This window comes from Gadus chalcogrammus, chromosome 19, assembly GCF_026213295.1.
Source record: "Gadus chalcogrammus isolate NIFS_2021 chromosome 19, NIFS_Gcha_1.0, whole genome shotgun sequence".
In the NCBI taxonomy this organism is placed as follows: Eukaryota; Metazoa; Chordata; class Actinopteri; order Gadiformes; family Gadidae; genus Gadus; species Gadus chalcogrammus.
The window spans coordinates 10,616,182-10,636,635 of NC_079430.1; the positions used below are offsets into that span (position 1 = coordinate 10,616,182).

Below are 20,454 nucleotides of genomic sequence, written 5' to 3' on the forward strand. Positions count from 1 at the left end.
GCCCATATGATTAGTCTCTATTGGAAGGGGCGAGGGGCGGATCTATAACGCTGTATAGAGATTCCCTGGAACCAAATAGAGATCACCAATGCCACCTAAGTTCTGTTGCCTCTGTGCGTAAAACCTGACCGACGCCATGAGTGGGAGAGTTGGAGACCTCAGTCCGAAACAGGCAGAAATATTATCTGAGGTGGGTAATCCGAAATATAATAATACCAGGATCTATCTGACATTGTCTGTTCATACACCACTTTACTTTTTAGAAACGGTGAGCATAACTGGTCCACACATACATAGATGCGCAACGTTTACTATGTAGCCTACTGTTAAAAATAAAAGTCAGGGCATGCTGAAAAACACATTCTAACGTTATTATTAATGTAACTTTATTTTGCTGCAAACAAAAACAGGAAAATAACTTGCCTTTGCCTAATGAGTGTAGTAGGACTATCATCAGATAATGATCCCACTTTAGTTTTAGGCTAGGTTGACTTGTCGCTCGTTCTTAGCTTTTATTTTGTCAATTGTGTTTGTTTAAAGTGACCGGTCGACCCGATGTGTGTTCCTGTGTTGTGTTCTGACCCATTGCTGCTCCTCTCCCGGTCCCAGTTTAGGGAGAGAGTTCAGGACATCCTCCCAGCCCTCCCGGCTCAGCACGACCACTACCTACTCCGCTGGCTCAGAGGTGAGAGACCCGGGTTGTATTCCCATAACGTCAATCCCAACCACTCGCCACCACTAGCACGCTTGATCGACGGCCAGTTGCTCCTCCGCTGGGTTTACCATGGGCTTTTACGTTAATTGTCTATTATATTGTTTTTGTATTTTTTTGTAATATTTTTGAGGCTGTGCGGTTCTCCTGTCAGACACGTCTATGACGTAGCCCGTAGCCGTCTAAATCTTGATCCCAGGTCACTGTGAGGTGAACCCTTGAAGCTTCAAAACGAGTCTGCGGATTGATTAATGCTCAGTGCTATTCACTAACAGGCCGCCAACCTTGTCCCATAATTGAAGTTCGTTAGCAGCTAAGTTCAGACTGATGTCCTGTGAATGTCAAGATTCTGTCCTTTGGAAAGGAACAGGTTAAGCTGTGTTAGGACTCCTGTAACTCCCTGGCCAGGGGGATAGAAGAAGGTGTTTCAGTCTCTCTCACTATAGGCTGTTGCTGCTGTCGGTCAAAGAAAGGGATGTAGGAAGCAGTGAACCATACCAACCAGAACAAGCAGGTGTGCCTCACAGTCTTATTAAGATATAATATGACATTAATACAGGCCTAGGTTATGCTCAAGGTATAGCATATAGCTAGGAGGGCAGTTGTACGGAATTTGCTTCCACCCCCTCTAAATTAGAACCAGAACGTTAGGCTTAAAAATAAATAAATTCATCAATTAATGAACACATATCACGTGATGGCCCATCAGTGATCAATTAAATTAAATTCAATCATTATGTCCTCCAACCATGTCATCTTTAAAATTATAAATAATGAGGTCTGTTGTCATAATACTATAACGAGAGGAATGTGGTGATAAGAAAGTACTTTCACTAGGCTGATAGCATTCTAGCATTGGTGGGGTGACGTCATTGATTGCATTAGCATGACTAAAGGGTCATCTAGGTGTGTCTTCTCTTCAAGACCATAGTTCTCCTGTCCCCGAAAGTGAGAGTCTGTCAGCAACAGGTGATGAGAGACATTTCAATTCCATCCAATTAGATCTGATTCCATTTTTAGATCGCATTCATTTGAACCACATATTTTCTAAAGGGGGATTTCAATTTGAATTAATTCCTAATTTGTGATGATGATACTGTAAATGCATTTCATCATCACATATGAAGATCTTATATCATGCGTATTAAATATACGTATTTATTTATAATGTCATTCCGGTGAGATTTTATCTCGACTCAGATGGTGAAATTCCTTCAAAGACTGATGAATGTGAAGTCCGAACACTAGCTCCCTCCCTGTCCAACAGGCCGTCCCTCTCTGTTGAAATACCTGGGATGGCAGGTCTGTTGATTCAGGCTCTGACCCACAGTTCTAGGAATTTGAATCGATAACCCTCTCCCCGCCTCCACACACACACACACACACACACACACACACACACACACACACACACACACACACACACACACACACACACACACACACACACACACACACACACACACACACACACACACACACACACACCAACTGACCAACTGATATTAAATATTTGCATTAGCTTAAAAAAATTAAGTCAGTCCAGTAGCATTGCTTCACTGAGGTAAAGAACATGTAGAGTACATGGTAGTCCATTAAGCTATTGCATACATTTATCTTATACAATTTTTAAATCCCTTTTCCAACAATGTATTCAAAACGCTTTAAAATGTAACCCATGTTTCAGCATGGAGATGATAGACTAAACAGGGAAAGGGGAAACTAATATGTCCCCATGATTACCCGTCATGTTATGGACATGAAACATGATATGAAACATCCACTTGATGCAACGCACCATCTGTAATGATTCGCTGAGTGGTTTGCAAGCCCTTCCCCATTAGTGGATAAACATTAGTGTACATTTGCTTCACTCAAGACAGCCTCCATCTACACAGGTTATTTTTGAAACACTATTAAGTATCTTTTGCACACAACAAAACAGATCTATCAGGTTACATTCAATTTATGGTTGCCCACCAGGAAAGGTTTGGGGTCAAGTGAAGTGAATTCTTTGCCTTAACCCAGCGTTCACATCACGTTAGACCTGTTTAGGATCTCGTTTCCAATAGTGACTGGGCCAAGGAGCCTAAATAGTAGTAACTGACCTCGACATTAAAAAGAAACCACCTCCCAGAGCTCAACACACTTAAAACCACCTAAAATATTTAAAAACCAAATAGCACCCATTGATTTGCTCACCATTGCACTTAAAAGGGTTTTAAATTCTAAAGGTTGTCCAGTTGTCAGTAAGCCTCTTCCCGGGAAGGAGCAGCTCTAGGAAGTCGGATCGATAGCTCCTTCTCCTCACGGCCACTGTGCTTGAAAAGGAACCATTGATTTTCTGAATTCTTCTAACCTGCTACAGAGGCCCGTTTGTTTGTTCGCTCTGCATGTCCGTTGACCTCTTTATGAATACAAAATACAGGTTTAAACTGGTACAAAGGTATCCGACTCGGTCACTGTAGCCACCCATTCATCCAAAATCATCCACCCAAGGCATAGGCATTTTCTCTCTCTAAGTCAATTGAGAAAAATCTATAATCGAATTTAAAAGCTAAAAAGCAGTCAGAATTACCAGAGAGCCGATTGAATCAGTGGAGGTTAAAGATCTCTGCTTGTGTTAACCTCTGGAAGGGATATAACTGACAGTACCTATGCCAAGTCTATAATGTTATAACTAATAACAATCTTGTTCTTCCAGCTCGTGGTTTTAATGTAACCAAATCGGAAGCAATGATCAGAAAGGTATGATTTTTGTATTTTTGCCTTCTTTAACAATATAGGTAGTATTAAATAGTAATAATTGGGAACTTTGACCTGTCAATATGACCTAGATAGATATCTTATAATGTTTTTAATATTTTATTACATAAGGATGATAATAATCATTTAATTGAAATATTATTGCAATGAGATCAAATAGACTGCTGCTTTGTTGAAATTAGGTTACTTTTTAATCTGTCCTGCAGATGATCACCCTCATACTAAATATATTGTACAATATTATGTTTGAGCATCAATATTTCATATTAAAAGTCGATTCGTTTCTAAATGAGTCTGAAAACCAATGCTATTCTCCCCCGACTATGTTTACACACGTGGGTTCTGTTTCTTCATGCAGCATGTGGAGTTCAGGAGGAAGATGAGGGTGGACGCCATCATCTCTGAATGGGACCCCCCCGAGGTAAACACTCTGCGGAGCGCCGTCTCAGCCGTCCAATCAGATCATACTTCCGTGGACGTTAGCCGTCGTAGGTACGCCATATGGTCTCCACGGTGTTGCCTGCTTTCATGTTTCTGCATCTGTGATTCTGAGCATTGTCCGGCAAAATTCATTCATTCAGGGATTTCTGGTGATCTTGATCATGGTGTACAAGTGAACACATTGTGACTGTGAACCTCCTTAACTAGTCTGTCATTAATTGAACAGGGACAAAAAACATCACTTGAAAGACCAAGCCCATTGCCCTGTTGTCTGTATAGTGTACACAGTTGTATGTAAACTATACCAAATTGATGGCCTCTGTGGGTGACACTGGTGACCTACAAGAACACAGAAGTGTGAATGCCAATTTATACTTCTGTGTCACCATCTGGTGAACCGTGTCTTATTTCAATGTTGTCGGATGAAACTATATTGGTGATAATATACCTCTCTCATCTCGCTCCCTGTCTCTTTCTCCATTCTCTGTCTTCTCTCTCTCTCTTATGTGTGTTTCTCTATCTGTCTCTCTACCCCCCCTCTCTCATTCTGTCTCTCTCTCTCTCTCTATCTACCCCTCTCTCTCTCTCTCTGTTTCTCTCTCTCCCCCCCCTTCTCTCTCTCTCTCTCTCTCTCTCTCTCTCTCTCTCTCTCTCTCTCTCTCTCTCTCTCTCTCTCTCTCTCTCTCTCTCTCTCTCTCTCTCTCTCTCTCTCCCTCCCCCTCTCCCCCCAGGTCATTAAGAAGTATGTCTCTGGCGGTATGTGTGGCTACGACCGTGAGGGGAGCCCTGTGTGGTATGACGTCATTGGGCCCCTGGACCCAAAAGGCCTCCTCCTGTCCGCCACCAAGCAGGACTTCCTGAAGACCAAGATCAGACACACAGAGATGCTGCACAGGGAGTGCGGCAGGCAGTCCGAGAAGGTACATCAATGCATACTTAGCAATGTGTTAACACTGCCCGACTGGTTAAGATGAAAAAACAATAGTTTTTTACAATGTTATTAGTTGATTTCCCCCTGGTCGCATCCTATCGCCTCTTCTTCCTTCTCCTCTCCCCCTTCTCCCATCTGCTCTCTTCCCTTCTGCTTCTCTCCTCTCCTCCCTTCTCCTCTCCTATCATCGTATCCCTTCTCCTTTCCTCTCTTCTTCTCTCCTCTTCCCCCTTCTCCCCTCTCTTCTCTTCTCCTCTATTCTTCTCTCCTCTCCTCCCTTCTCCTCTTCTTACTTTTTCGTCCTTTCCTCCCTTCTCCTCTCCTCTGCAATTCTCCCCTCCCCTCCCCTCCTCTCTGCTCCTCACCTCATCTCACCTCTTGCCTTCCCTCCCCTCTCTGCATCTCAATACTGCTCTATAACAACAGCTAGGAAAGAACGTGGAGGCCATCACTCTGATATATGACTGCGAGGGTCTGGGCCTGAAGCACATATGGAAGCCAGCTATCGAGGCGTATGGAGAGGTACAGCACCGATACTGTCACATATCACGTCACATATGGACGTAACATGGCGACATGAAACACAAAGTCACCATGGACCATTGATGGAGTCAGCAAAACGAATCGGTAGCCGATCGGAATGACATTGTGACCACTGATTAAGGGTATGACGTCTTTGGCGTCTTTTCTAAAGTACTTCCATTACTGACACTTAAGTCCTGAACAACTATTACACGTGCCTCCACATTTCCTTCTACATTTAAGACCTGCCCCAAAAACCCTTTTTTATTTCTTGGAAATGTGGTTTACTATGGAGGCGTTGACTCCGGCTCTTCGTTCTCCACCTCTCCGTTAGATCCTCACCATGTTCGAGGAGAATTATCCAGAAGGTGTGAAGAGAGTATTTCTCATCAAAGGTATTTTAGCTCTACATGTCGATTTGTGTGTGTGTGTGTGTCTCTTTAAGCGCCAGTATTTTTCTTGTTGACTATTTGCTTTGGATAAAAGCGTCTGCCTAAACGAGGATAGTCTTGTAGAAATGAGGTTGTTCAACTCTTAGTCCAAAGTTCTGGGTTCCATCCACAATGTCCTCAGTCTACCTGTAGTCATCCCAGTGCGAGCTGCCTTAAGGCAGATGAATTCACTCTGTTACTTTGCAGAATGCCAGATGACTAAATATAAGATGAAGTAAATCTAATCTCGCTTCTTATCTCCTCAGCACCAATGATGTTTCCGATGGCCTATAACCTGATCAAACACTTCCTGTGTGAGGAAACCAAGCGAAAGATCATGGTCCTGGGAGGTACTGCTTCAACACTCTCCTTCCTTAGGGAGTGTGACATCCTCTCTACATTCTTTCAGATATTAAGGAAATCTTACATCATCGTTCTGCTTTAAAAACCAGGCAACTGGCAAGAGGAGTTGCAGAAACACGTCAATAAAGACCAGCTTCCTGTCATCTATGGCGGATCGCTCACCGACCCGGACGGAGACCCTCGCTGTCGGACCATGGTGGGAAAAACCTGGGAATCTGCATCTTCAAACTGTTTAAAAATCCTTCCATTTGTGACATCACAAGTGGGATTTTGCAACCGGCTGGACGGAGTTGTTGATTGGTGGACTGTAAGAGAGTTAACCTGGCCACAGAGCATCTCAGCTTCAGACAGAGCTGGACACTCCCACTTGTGATGTCACAAACGGCTAGATTATCGTTAAAATGAGACCTGGTGGTAAAATTGCGGCAACATAATCCGTAATACTAACCATAGTAATTATTACGGTGTGTTTCGTCTCTGTTTGGGCAGATCAACTACGGCGGCCCGGTGCCCAAGTCCTACTACCTGCGTGACTCGCTGAAGGTCACCTACGACACCAGCGTCAGCATCAGCCGGGGCTCGGTGTTCGACCTGGAGTACAACATCACCGTGCCAGGCAGCATCCTGAGGTACGCTGCGGCAGTATCACCGCCTCGCCTCGTCCTGGGGCCCTGAATCAGATGTCATCGACTATTGCTTTCTATTCAATCGAGCAAAGTTGGAACCACGTACATTCATAAATATGACGATGTGAGGGAGTGTCCGACCTGATCCATACTGGATGGAGGGTGAGTGTGTCTAGCTACGCTACGCTAGACACATTCACCAGCCCACCAAGTGGACTCTACTGCACCAACTGATCCATCCTGCATGGATCAGGAAGGACGCTCCATCACACTTGTGATGTCACAAATGGGCCCGACTTTAGAAGGGCTTGTGTGACGCCTCATCAACAAGGGGGTCCAACGCGGGCCCCTCAACGCCGGTACCTCCCTACTCTTTGCAGGTGGCAGTTTGCGAGCGACGGGTCCGACATCGGCTTCGGCGTGTTCCTCCGGTGCCAGGAGGACGGGGACGGCGGTCAGCGCCAGGTGGTCCCTAGCGAGCGCTACAACGCACACCTGGTCCCAGAGGAACAATCCCTGCTCTGCCCTCAGCCCGGCACATGTACGTTGACACACATACTATAGACTATAGACTATAGACTATAGACTATAGACTTTCAGAACCGGCACCCGTACGTTGAAACACAGAGAGAGAGAGGAAGATAGACTCTCAGAACCGGTTTTGTTGAATGTACCTCTTAAGTGTAGCTCTAGGATTCTGTTTCTTTAAGCTAATTTCTTATTCTTGTTGTGTTGCTTTCCCTGTGGCACTCAAGTTTGGTTGAGAAAAAAGCAATGTTTACAAGGACAGTTTACGTAATTAGAATACATACAAACAACAATAATGTAATATTTTCATAAAATCATTAAATCCAATTTTCTGCTGGCAGGAAGGCACTGGTTTGATTTCCTGTCTTTTTCTGTAGACTTCTTTGAGCAAAATGTTTAAACCCCTACCTGCTCATAAAAAATGACATGTATATATATAGCTACATGGACTGTTTGTCGCTTTGGTTAAAGGTCTGATATATATATATATATATAAAATCCAACATCTTAATCTTGTAGATGATATCTTTGATCTTATAAAATGGTGTACATAATTCAGTGGATCTGACCAGTCATCCTCCTGTGGTTTCAGACGTGCTGCGCTTTGACAACAGCTACAGTATCCTGCACTCCAAGCGGGTCAGCTACAACGTGGAGGTCCTCCCCCCGTCAGAGGGTCCGACCCCGGGCCCCTGAGGCCTCCCCCGGGCTGGTGCCAGGCTCCAGTGAGGCCCCTCAACAAACCTCCCTCTGAAACATTCTCATCTTTCATTCAATCCAATCCAGATGGGGCGATAGTCCCAACACAGTGTACAGCCCTTACCCACAACGACAGTCTCATGGGCCTTCACAGGCCCACTCTGTACGACACCCCCTCTTACCCTAAAGGGAAGAGGAAAATCTCCCCAAAAACGGAGAGGGAAGAAAGCTCGAGAAGGAGCCGGATGGGGTACTACCTTCAGTGCTGCTGAGGAGGGCAACAGGTGCAGACATGTAGGAGAGGTAGGATGAAACAAGCAGAAATGCATGTAAGAAGGTTATTATATATTACTATTATTATAATAATGGTATTATTATTATGAGAACATTTTTCGAATTGTAATAGATTAAATACAAATTCAATTATGGTGCTAGTCTTTGCACCACACACCAAGATCAGACAAAGTGTGATCTCTGTGTGATCTTAGGAAGAGATGGAAAATATTATCTGTGTAATGTAATAATTTAGACGGAGTAAAAAAAACACATGTATATATCAAGCTTTTTTTCAATAACTTTGTAATTTTCTTACTCTACAATCAGAGTTACTATTTTGCGTTACCAAAATATTTAGGATACAATAGGAGAGAGATTTGTTGAAGAGAGATTTGTTATAATGCAATGGTAGTTATTTTTCTTCTAAAAATAAATCAAACAATTATTAGTATTATGGTTACGTTAAATACTGAATCATCATTACGTCATCAGTATTACATTTTTGAATTATTTAAAAATGTGGGAGCATTAAAGTGACTCCTATTGACTCTTCAAATAAAAGGATGCAGTGAAATCGACCACTAGGGGACGCTGACAGCTATGGTTAAATGTATTTTTTGTGTCAATGACTTTATTACATAATTGTCTGTCATTGAAATGTTGTGACTATTAAATAGCCAATTTTTGAATACATAGGTATACAGTTAAATAATGGTTAAATGTATTTTTTGTGTCAATGACTTTATTACATAATTGTCTGTCATTGAAATGTTGTGACTATTAAATAGCCAATTTTTGAATACATAGGTATACAGTTAAATAAAAACGAATATAATATGTCATGTACCTTTTATTTACTGGTTTGAGTATAAATAAAATATATTTTGGTTATTTCTTTATTTCCAAGAGAGCATTGTTACGGTAAAATGAAAACACGATGGAGCGCAAGACAGGCATAGGCCTATAGACGACGGATTGGTTGATAGATAGGCCTACATAGAATGATAGATAGATAGATAGATAGAAAGATAGATAGATAGATAGATAGATAGATAGATAGATAGATAGATAGATAGATAGATAGATAGATAGATAGATAGATAGATAGATAGATAGATAGCGACGCATAATACATGTTACTGCATAACCCTACCCAAATGAGCCCAACGTTATTAAAACGGTAACAGTGTTTGTGTCTGTGCTTTGAGACACTACCGGTCCGCGGTCCGGACCGGATTGGGGACCAACAACATTGCACTGTGTGAGGCTTGGCAAAAAAAAAAAAGATGACATAATAATAATAACTGCTGACTCAGCTCGAGCCGCCTTCACCCTGCAGCTCGTGCGACGCGGCGCCCCTGCATTCAGGCACGCGGCGCAGTGCCAGAGAGAGAGAGAGAAAGAAAGAGAGAGCGAGCGAGCGAGAGAGAGAGGGCGAGAGAGAGAGAGAGAGAGAGAGAGAGAGAGAGAGAGAGAGAGAGAGAGAGAGAGAGAGAGCGAGAGAGGTGCAGGTGATGAGGTGGTGGTGCAGGAGGAGAGAAGGGGGGAGGGGGATTGGGGGTGCACAGCGATGCCGCCATGTGCCTTTACATAACAGCTGGGTCGGGCTGCTGCTGTACTGCTGGGGCTGGGAGAGGGGGAAACCGCTGGCCACCACCACCACCACCACCACCACAGCAGCAGTGAAGCTCGCGCTGCCGCATTGCTCAGGGGCTGTCAGAAGCGTGTGACGTACGATTAGGAAGACACATTTGTGCACGAAGTTCACGCGCAGCGCCACGGGACAGGAGGATGCGGGGTCGCCTACTGTGAGGAACATTAGATATGCTAATAGTTGTTATTTTATCCGGGCTAGCCTGCAAATGAACGCAACTCAGTCAGTCAGTAGGCTTGCAAGGGTTCACGTACGCCACCACGCATATAACGGGCTTCTGCCGCGGATTAACGGATTGCTATCACCGGCCATTGCCCGCGGCGCTTTAACAGGCGGTATACTCACACAAACCCGCACCGCGTGTTGACTTTTGTACCTGTCGACGTTTGGCCGACGGTAATAGGACTAAAGCAGAGGGGTGGAGCCGCAAGCCATGAGTAAATGACGTCAACTCCCAGGTCGCCAAAGAGTGAAACAAACATGGCGACAGAGTGGAGCGGGCAGCAAGGGTATGTTCTGACTTTGATGATCTTTCTATGGAGTGCGGTCGGAGGGAGGACCGAGACGGGGCCAGCCGCGGGCGGCGGTGCCGGCGGCAGCGGCACGCACGTGCTTGGTATGCGGCTGGAGAAAAGCGACAAACCGAGCGGCACCACGGACGGCGGGGTCATCCAGGTAACGGAGGAGAGTACCGTCCAGCTCCGGTTCTACGGAGTGCACTTACACTCGGACACCTGGACGCAAATCCGCTTCACGGAGCTCGCGAATGAGGACGACGAGGAGGAGGGGGGCGGCTCCCCTCATGACATGTCGCTCGGGATGGACCCCGCGAACAGGACTTGCGCCGACTTTACCAAGGATATCAGCGTGGCCACGTTCATGAACGTCAGTGGTCGCGGGACCACCGGCGTGCTCAGCATCAACGTGAAGCCGCTCCGCAAGAGCGAGCCGCGGAAGGAGTACGCGCTGTGCGTGCGCAGCGTGGACGGCAGCCGCTGGGTGCTGTTCGGGGACAGCGACGGCCGCTTCCTGGTGGTGGAGGCGAAGAAGTCCCTGCTGCCCTTGTGGTTCCAGTGCATCCTGCTGTGCTGCCTTTTGGTGCTGTCGGGCATGTTCAGCGGGCTGAACCTGGGCCTCATGGCCCTTGACCCCATGGAGCTGCGCATCGTGCAGAGCTGCGGCACCGAGAAGGAGAAGAAGTACGCCCGCAAGATCGAGCCCATCCGCAGGAAGGGCAACTACCTGCTGTGCTCCCTGCTGCTGGGCAACGTGCTGGTCAACACCACCCTGACCATCCTGCTGGACGACCTCATCGGCTCGGGCCTGGGCGCCGTGGTGGCGTCCACGGTGGGCATCGTCATCTTCGGCGAGATCGTTCCGCAGGCGCTGTGCTCGCGCCACGGGCTGGCGGTGGGCGCCAACACCATCATGGTGACCAAGTTCTTCATGCTGGTCACCTTCCCGGTGAGCTTCCCCGTCAGCAAGCTGCTAGACGTGCTGCTGGGCCAGGAGATCGGCACGGTGTACAACCGGGAGAAGCTGGTGGGCATGCTGAAGGTGACGGAGCCGTACAACGACCTGGTGCGCGAGGAGATGAACATGATCCAGGGGGCGCTGGAGCTGCGCAACAAGACGGTGGAGGACGTGATGACGCCCATCGGGGACTGCTTCATGATGGTGTCGGACGCCGTGCTGGACTTTGACACCATGTCGGAGGTGATGGAGAGCGGCTACACGCGCATCCCCGTGTTCGACGGCGAGCGCTCCAACATCGTGGACATCCTGTACGTCAAGGACCTGGCCTTCGTGGACCCCGACGACTGCACCACGCTGAAGACCATCACCAAGTTCTACAACCACCCGGTGCACTTTGTGTTCCACGACACCAAGCTGGACGCCATGCTGGAGGAGTTCAAGAAAGGTGGAGTGGCGGGGGAAGTGTGTGTGTGTGTTGGTGTGTGGGTGGGGTGTGCGTGAAGGGTAGTGTGTCTCTGATCCACAGTTCCTGGCGAACTTGTCTTGTCTTGGTTTGACTGGGAGTTAAACCTAACTGCACACACGCACACACACACGCACACGCACACACACACACACACACACACACACACACACACACACACACACACACACACACACACACACACACAGGATTGTCGTCAATCCCCAATTTCCACAGTCTACCTGCAGGCATACCTGAGCAAGAGGCCCTGACCTGCATGTCTTTACTCTGTGTGTATGTCAGCCTGTGTTTATTCCTAGCCTTTCCCTCTGCCGGACTGTCAACAGTCAAGCCCCTCCCACAGGATGCTGATCGATCACTTTATTGATAAGTGGAACATCCCACCCTACTTTTCCTCCATTAGCGGAGGAGGAGAGGAGGAGGAGGGATGGAGGGAGCGGGTGGGAGGGAGGGAGGAGGGAGGGGGGGAGGGAGGGAGGGGGGGAAAGAGAAAAACGTGACACCGCGGGTGACCGACATCCTACGCTGGCTGGATGGCACCCATCTCGGGCTACCTGATTAGCCCTGCTCCCATTTTGAGGCGACACCTCTCTTCCAGATAACCCAACACATCTAACAGCCCACGGGTCGTCTCCTGAATTCAGACCGCAGTCCACCGTTACAGAGCGGTTGTTAGAGTTGTTGTTGCGTCGTACCCGCTGCTGTTCGCGGTGGCTGATCATAACCCCCCCGGTCATGGGTAAATGGTAAACGGACTGCATTTATATAGCGCTCTTATCCAACGAGCTTTACAATATTGCCTAACATTCACCCATTCACACACACGTTCACACACCGACGGCGGTGTCGGCCATTTGAAAGGCGACAGCCAGCTCGTCGGGAGCAGTTAGGGCTAGGTGCCTTGCTCAGGGACACCTCGGCACTCATCTAGGAGGAGCCGGGCATCAAACTATCAGTTGCGTGCCAACCGGCTCTAACCTCCTGAGCTACTTTCACCTCATGGGGATGGGTGCAGTGCCACCTGTATCAATATTTGCACTCCTCCACACATGTTTTATGAATGGGGCGGGGATGATGGTCGCTCCGGCTCCGCCAGGGCGGGGCCCGCCCGACCTTGGACAGGCGACCTTGACAGCAAGTGATTGATAGGCGCTGGGGCTGTTTTGTTGTGGACGTTGTTGTGGGTGAGACGGCTCCTCCGCTCTGTGTGTTGTCTTACTGCCTGGCAGTGTGTGTGTGTGGGGGGGGGGGGGGGACGCAGGTGCCTCACCGATGGCCGCTACTGCTGTAGGAAGGCCCTCAGATGGGAATGTTTTGATCATCCTAATGTTGGAAGGTTTTAACTGGAATGTGCGGGGCTCAAAGTGAGGACTGAATCAATGGGATTTTGATCTCCTTCACAATACCCAGTTCAGTTTGGAAATGACGTTACTTTGAATTGTTATTTATAACTGATTTAGAATTTGAAAGGTTGGATTCCTTTTATAGTAGGCTATTTATATACGCGTTGTAAAAATTGCAATCATATATTACAGTATTAAGTCACACCAACATTTCTTAAGATATTGGAATTTTAAATTAAAGCATTTATTTTTTTACAAGATGAACTTCTAAAAACAGCACTCGTATAATCTGATATATGATGGTTCATTGCCTATTATAACACATGTCAGCCTTATCTATTCATTATTTTTTTCCTTAACTTAGCCAAATCCCTCTATCTCTCTTATCAGCTTTTCTCCCAGCTCCCTCTATTTCTTTACTCCACAGCTTAGTGCAGTCTGCTCTATAATAAGACTTCTGGCTCCTGCTGTCCGTTCTGTTGGACAAGCTAAATCTGCGCTGACAAACCTAATCGTTCCGTCTACTGTGGATGTGTTAACTAGTGGTGAAGCACATGAGATGGTCGTTTCTTTTAAACCAATTTGCTTCTGTCTTTTGTAGCGGCTGCAACTTAAGAATAACATTTAACCAGTATGTGACCTCCGTTGATATAGGGAGATATGATATATTATTTCATGTACTTATAAAGAGTATTTCTACCATGATACATTATATATTTATATGATCTCTAATATGATCTAGCAAAGCATTAAAAAGCTCCATTTACTTTTTATGATTTTTAATCATTTAGCCTGGCACTTTTCTACAAACATGTCATACATGAGCAGGTATCATGTTATGCTTGCTCAGGGATGCTTACAGGTATAGGATATCGGAGAATTGGACCAAGAACTTTTTTTTGCTTTGGTGTCATTATTTTTTGTAACCTGCAAACTTTCATTCATAATGACTGGGCGCAGGTCGTTCAGGGTGAACACCAGTAACCATGTGATGCTCTGTCCTGTCCCCAGGTAAGTCCCACCTGGCCATCGTCCAGAAGGTGAACAACGAGGGGGAGGGAGATCCCTTCTACGAGGTGCTGGGATTGGTCACCTTGGAGGACGTCATCGAGGAGATCATCAAATCAGAGATCCTGGATGAATCCGATCTTTACAGTGAGTCGGCATTTATCGGGAAAAAAAAACTGCGTCTCAATATGAAACGTGTGTGAACATAGTTTGAATGGCTACCCTTATTTGGTCTTCCTCTCCCACCCAGCCGACAACAAGAACCGGAAGAAGGTGGATCCCAACAAGAACAAGAGGGACTTCTCGGCGTTCAAGAACGACGGGGACAGCCAGGTGAAGATCTCCCCCCAGCTGATGCTGGCGGCTCACCGGTTCCTGGCCACAGGTAGGCGCTGAGACCCAGGTTGTGGTGCTTTAATCCCTCTGCACACTCACACAGATTTGGCTGAGTGTCCGCTCAGTGGTCCAGAGCAGAGATCCTCTTCCTTTGCCCAGGGGCAACGTTCATGCCCTGGCTATGATGTCTATGCCCTGAGCTGTCGGGGTTGGAGTTTGGGTTTAATCAGTTCAGCGCAATCATCTATTTGTTTGATTCCTTGATTTCAGTTTGTTTGATTCAGTTATTGATTTGTTTAATTTGTTGATCGGTCCGTTCTTTTCGTCGATCAGTTTCTTTCGTTTTTTGGATTTTGATATGTTGATCGGTTTGTTCAGTTCATTGAAGATTGCCAACCTTTTCTTTGGCATCCCTTATTTTAAACCTTGGTCCAGTTGTTACAACTCGGTTCAAAGTCTTGCATTACGAATAAGATCCTGTTTATTTGGAGTTGATTTGTGGCTGGTTTTTTCAAACCTGGAAGGCATAGTGAAGGAGTGTAATGTCTGGAAAGTAAGAGCGCACTAAAACGTAGCTCGCAGACTCCCTGACGGCCGCATCGATTGCTGGATATCAATGGTCAAATAAATGCAAAATAGTAAAGCCTTTCCGTCGCCAGCGGAGGGGTGCGCTCTGTCTTCTCTGTTCTCTGCTTCTCTCTCTGGCACTCTCCATCACTCTCAAGTGTATAGAGTGCAGTTTGGAGAACAACATCTTGCCAAACATCTTACCCAGGCTTTGATAATAAGACATGTGACTACTGTGAATGGGCTTCTGCTGGGATGAAGGATTCAATTTGTCCTCTCTGCCTCGGTCTGTCTCTGGCGTGCAACATTGACGTCTCTCCTACATGTCTTCACTCTCTCTTTTCCTGTGAGAGTCTTAGAATCAGACGTAAGATATTTTATCATCGTTTTTCTTGCAACGTGTACCTGGCATCTTATTCAGCGCTACATCCTGGTGTTGCTGTGCTGTCTGTTCTTTTCATTGTGTCCCCATTTGCATGCATGCCTCGTGCCTCTAGTGCAGTGAAGTGATATCATAGATGCTTTCTCTGACCACACCAGTCCATCGAGATTTTTCCCCAGTCTTGATGATTTTTACTTTCAAGGATCTCTTCAAAACTCACAAGGGTTTCTCTAATCATGTGTGTTTTTCTACCTTATGGGATGAAAGGCATCTATGTATCTAAGGAATATTTGACAATTATCCAAGTAACTGTGCGCCATAGCGACAGTTACTTGGCAGTATTCTCCTTAAGATATTTTAAACACACATGTGCTTAAGCCTTTCTTCATGAACTGCTCACCATGACAGGAACCATATTTAACTCTCGGGGATTGAGAACTGGCCTGGCGGCCCTTAGAGTAGCTTTATATATTTTATTAACGATCATGTTCCCTTCCCCAAATTCAGAGTCAAGGGCGGTTTCACCCGCTGGTTCTCCTGAGCCGAAGTGAGGAAGTCAAAAGTAGGGTCAGATTAGCTCATTTTAGACAGCTTCCTAATCGCTTCACTTTTCTCATTAAGACATAAAAATGCACTAACTAACTAACTACACTAAAATACAGCAAATCAAAATAACACGTATTTATAAATAATAATTAAATAAACAAATACAGTTTCCTCAGCAATCCTAAATCCTAAGCAATTAAAAAGAAAATGTCAAAATGTCAGTCACCTGATTTATTTGAATTTCAATCTGCCTTTGGATAAACAGTACATTAGGCCTATTATTACTTCTTTACTAAAGTGGATATTATATGAATAAAGATCTGGACAATAGGAAAGTCTGACATTGTTGTTCACCTTATCCTTCTGCAAAGGCTCCGCGCCATTAACCTGTCCTTAGAGGCACTAACATGGTTTTCTAATTAGTAATTACCTTTGTGATAGAATCCATAGTGGCAATTAGCTGGGTCCACTTCTTTTTTTTTTCCTGTTATCAAGGGAGTTCCCCAAGGATCAGTCCCGGGCCCCCTGGGTATTCCCCCCATATATTAATAACCTCTTGTCTGAATAATTCAAATGATAAATTATATCTTTATTCGGCCAACTCTAGTATTATCTTCTCAACCTCTGTTGCCCAAGCCATTGGTTTCTTGCAAACTGCTTATGAGTAAGTTTAGTTAGTATTTTAGACCGGTGTTCTGCAACTCTGGAACACTTCCTTCCAATCTTCCCAATGTTTTGACTGGTCAGGATGACATGGTCACATTAACATGGACTGGGTTATTGACCTGGTTGCCAGATATAAATACCTCGGGGAGGCCGGTGGCTCGACCCGGTAGTGCGCTCAGAATGCAGGCAATACAACAATATCGTTTCCCCCTTTTCCATAAAGGCACCAAAAAGCCACTGATATATTTAAGCAACAGATCACGACAGGCTGTGGTATGTGCTCATTATACCACTGTGGACCTTCACAGTGGTATAATGAGCACATACCACTGACTGAAGTGATCTATTGCTTTTATACAACGGTTACTATTATGGCAAAACGAAAGTCATAGACACACTACATTTAAAAAGAAACCAAGAATGTCAAAGTAGCCGTTTTATTAAAGAATACAAAAAAGTAGTCCCTCCTGGCTGTCTTCCAAATGCACGACGGTCGCTATGCAACACACTTTAGCGTCCCTCCGAGAGAAGGCTCGGCTAGAGCGGTTCGCCGGCAATTTATCCTATGGAGCAGTTCACTCGCCGTGTGCCTAAGCTTTCGTTAGACTCTCCATCGCCTTGCTCACTCCCGGAGTAACAACATTTACACCCTCTCCATCATTCAACATATGTTTTACTGTGTAACTGTTTCTACTTCTAGGCGCGGAGTGATATGCAAACTTTCACAAAATGATTGGCCGTTATAGCAGTTATGTGTACGCTCATTATACAACAGTTATGAACCAATCAGATCGCTGGATTTAGGCCCCCCGTTGTATAAATATATTTATACAACGGGGGGCCTAAATCCAGCGATCTGATTGGTTTCTTTTTAAATGTAGTGTGTCTATGACTTTCTTTTTTCGCCATAACAGTAACCGTTGTATAAATATATATATAAATACACTATGCATCTGAGTGTTCACATTGATCAACAATCCCGTCCTGAATATGACATACGTAACAAGAGACACCCGACGTCTGCCACTGTTTTTCTTTACCCTTGTTATGCCGTGGTGATTACCTCTACCGGAATGCCACTGCCCAATATGAACGGGCTCTCTCGCTATCACATCGCTGTGGTTTAAGACTTTCTTACAGTCTGTACACTTCTCAGGCCCCATTGCACTTTATATGAGAACCCAGGGGGGCCGTCACTGTGAGGGCGCAGGCACTGTTGGGTTTGATGTCCCAGCTTGGCTTGCTTCCTCTTACTTGTGCTCTACTGTGTCAAAACGCCAAGGTCATCACGGGCTGTTCTCCACACAATGGGCTCCAACGGTCTGTTCCCCGTGTAAGGACTGAGATGGGCATTTTTCTTTCCTTGAATCAGCTGCAAAAAATACTTACATTTGACTGATTTAGTCCAACTTGCTAATTTTTAAAGAGTTCAAACTGACTGATATTGTCTCACTTCCTGATTTAAAAGAGTTCAAACTGACTGATCTAGTCTAACTTGCTGATTTAAATGTATGTGGTGCTGCCCTCTTTGTTTCCTACCTGGATAAATAAGGGTTCAATATAATCTCAACAAATATGTGCTCTGCATGTGGTGGGCCGAGGCTCCGGCTGTTTGCCCAACAGCTGACCACTGTTGACTGAATTATTAGTTTGGTGTTGCCTGTGGAAACCTTTTACGAGAGAACATACAACAGGGTCTTGATCTGAATGAGCAATCATAGTTTTTATATTCCAATGTCGCCTCTTTAAACCATGTTCAGACTGTACCAGATGAACTGTGCATTTCAGCAGTCAGAAGTACGTTTATTCAGTCCCGAATCTTCCGTTTGCATAATAAATGGCCTCCCACTGCCATGTCAGATCCTTAGCCAGGCTTTTCTTTTCAGGACTTCAAAGCAGCTTCCTTTTTGCTTCTTAGTGTAAGGGCAGAGTGGTGAAGGAGTTTGGTTCTTTAAGTACCGAGCCAAAACGATCAGTCCTACCCCCCCCCCCCCCTTATTGTTCACACCACATCTATTCTGCATTTCTGAACAAAATACCCTTCTCCTTGACAACCTGATATCACGCTATATCACGTGGGTTACAAGACCCCCCTAGGGGGGGCCCCAGTCTCCCACCGGGTAGAGTGCGTACCATACAGGCTCAGTCCTGAACGCAGCAACCAAAGTGAGGTGCATAAAAATGCAAAAAGAAAAAAGAAAAGCCCCTCCTAAAACCTAAACGACTACAAAATAAACATCAGAGAGGTGGTTTTTGCGTTCATGCCGCGTTGGCGTCCATGACGGCTCTGAGCGGTGCTCGGAGCCAGAGGGAGACGGGGGGACAGCGGCAACCTGCCGACCCTGAGGCCTCGGCACGTGGTCCCCCGTCAGCTAGCATCAGAGCGGTCTGCCGCAGAGAGACAGCCAGAGGTCGGCTCAATGGCAGCGCAGCGTCATGTGTACTCACAGGTCCGGATGGGCCTCGCTCTAGCGTAGGCACACTAGGATGTTACGCATCAAGTGGAAGGTTGGGATTACATTTTTAATGCGTGCGTGTTGGTCGTCCATCAAGTCTTGGAGGCTGTTTCTCCTCCATGCTTGGTCTCTGTGTAGGTCGTACGAAGCTGCAATACGATGGGAGGGAAGTGTATAACATTAGTGGTGTCTACTGGGATTCCTCTCATGCAGCAGCTTGGGTTGATGAAAGGAGCCTCAATCCGTTCCTCTTCTGTCCAGTCATGTGTTATTAGTTGGATGCACATTGGTTCAAGGCGTGTGAGCGTGAGAGGCCATCAGAGATGGAGGGAATGTCTTCAACCACATACTATGTAGCCGTTTGAATGTAATACTCCTCTGCATTTCTATCGCCGATGTGGAATCTTTCATGGCCAGTGTATTACTGTTATGGTTTCAATGTGTGTCTCTTTGATCCACACATTTCCCATCAAAACCCATTGGCGACGTCTCTTACTGTATCCTTCCTTCCCTCTGTCCCTCCAGAGGTCAGTCTGTTCAGCCCCTTCCTGGTGACGGAGAAGGTGCTGCTGAGGATCCTGCGTCACCCCGACGTCATCCAGGAGGTCAAGTTCAACGACGGCGACAAGCGCTCGCCGCACCACTTTGTGTACCAGCGGGGCCGGCCCGTAGACTACTTCATCCTCATCCTGCAGGTACGCCCAGGGCGCACTTCAAAGTGAAGGCGCAGAACATGAGTTGTGTATTTTGTTTTGACGTTGACTTTTGTGGGGATTAGAAAAATCGTATAAATATGACGCACGCCCGGGCGCGCACAGCCACACAAATTGTTCTACCCCACTTCCTTTGCAATTATCCACATGACTCTTAGTACATCTTGACCGTCATGCCTGCTTAGTAATAATAGGCTTTGGTGTGAATGACTTTCACACAATCACACCCCCCTTAGCGTCTGCCCTGGCGGACAGACAGAAACTTAATGGGGACTGGATTTCAGGCAACGGTCCACAAGTTCACCTGTGAAAAATGGAGATGAATTTTGCCATGATTTGAACTGCCTGGAAACCAGTTTAAGACCAGAACCATGGAGAGGTTCCCATGCAGGATTGTTTTGTACTGGTCCACCAAGTGATTCAGTGACCTGTATGAAGTTGTTACTCAAAGCACGTTAATATGTGAACCAGTGCAAAATTGCAAATAAGTGGTTAAACAGTTGTTAACTCTATGTTCTGAGCCGCTTA

At 46.0% G+C, this 20,454-nt stretch overlaps 2 protein-coding genes across 2 annotated transcripts; both read left to right on the forward strand.

The window, feature by feature from the left end:
- Positions 1–68: 68 nt before the first annotated feature.
- Positions 69–8,549, forward strand: sec14l7 (SEC14-like lipid binding 7). Its single transcript, XM_056578855.1, has 12 exons — positions 69–190; positions 610–685; positions 3,417–3,460; positions 3,837–3,899; positions 4,651–4,839; positions 5,277–5,372; positions 5,707–5,767; positions 6,070–6,153; positions 6,256–6,362; positions 6,656–6,795; positions 7,173–7,333; positions 7,913–8,549. The coding sequence occupies exons 1-12, from the start codon at positions 137–139 to the stop codon at positions 8,014–8,016; spliced, it is 1,179 nt and encodes a 392-aa protein (XP_056434830.1). The 5' UTR covers positions 69–136; the 3' UTR covers positions 8,017–8,549.
- A 1,460-nt stretch (positions 8,550–10,009) lies between these two features.
- Positions 10,010–20,224, forward strand: LOC130372704 (metal transporter CNNM4). The gene is made up of 4 exons (XM_056578839.1): positions 10,010–11,870; positions 14,264–14,407; positions 14,511–14,645; positions 19,739–20,224. Exons 1-4 carry the CDS (start codon positions 10,391–10,393, stop codon positions 19,933–19,935), a joined length of 1,956 nt encoding a protein of 651 aa, XP_056434814.1. The 5' UTR covers positions 10,010–10,390; the 3' UTR covers positions 19,936–20,224.
- The last annotated feature ends 230 nt before the right edge of the window (positions 20,225–20,454 follow it).

Excerpts from the sequence above, each read along its gene's own strand:
- sec14l7 (XM_056578855.1), top strand. The coding sequence starts at position 137 with ATGAGTGGGAGAGTTGGAGACCTCAGTCCGAAACAGGCAGAAATATTA. Across the intron at positions 686-3,416 it reads CCTACTCCGCTGGCTCAGAG|CTCGTGGTTTTAATGTAACC; the intron begins GTGAGAGACCCG and ends TTGTTCTTCCAG. Across the intron at positions 3,461-3,836 it reads CGGAAGCAATGATCAGAAAG|CATGTGGAGTTCAGGAGGAA; the intron begins GTATGATTTTTG and ends TTCTTCATGCAG.
- LOC130372704 (XM_056578839.1), top strand. The coding sequence starts at position 10,391 with ATGACGTCAACTCCCAGGTCGCCAAAGAGTGAAACAAACATGGCGACA. Across the intron at positions 14,408-14,510 it reads GGATGAATCCGATCTTTACA|CCGACAACAAGAACCGGAAG; the intron begins GTGAGTCGGCAT and ends TCTCCCACCCAG. Across the intron at positions 14,646-19,738 it reads TCACCGGTTCCTGGCCACAG|AGGTCAGTCTGTTCAGCCCC; the intron begins GTAGGCGCTGAG and ends CTGTCCCTCCAG.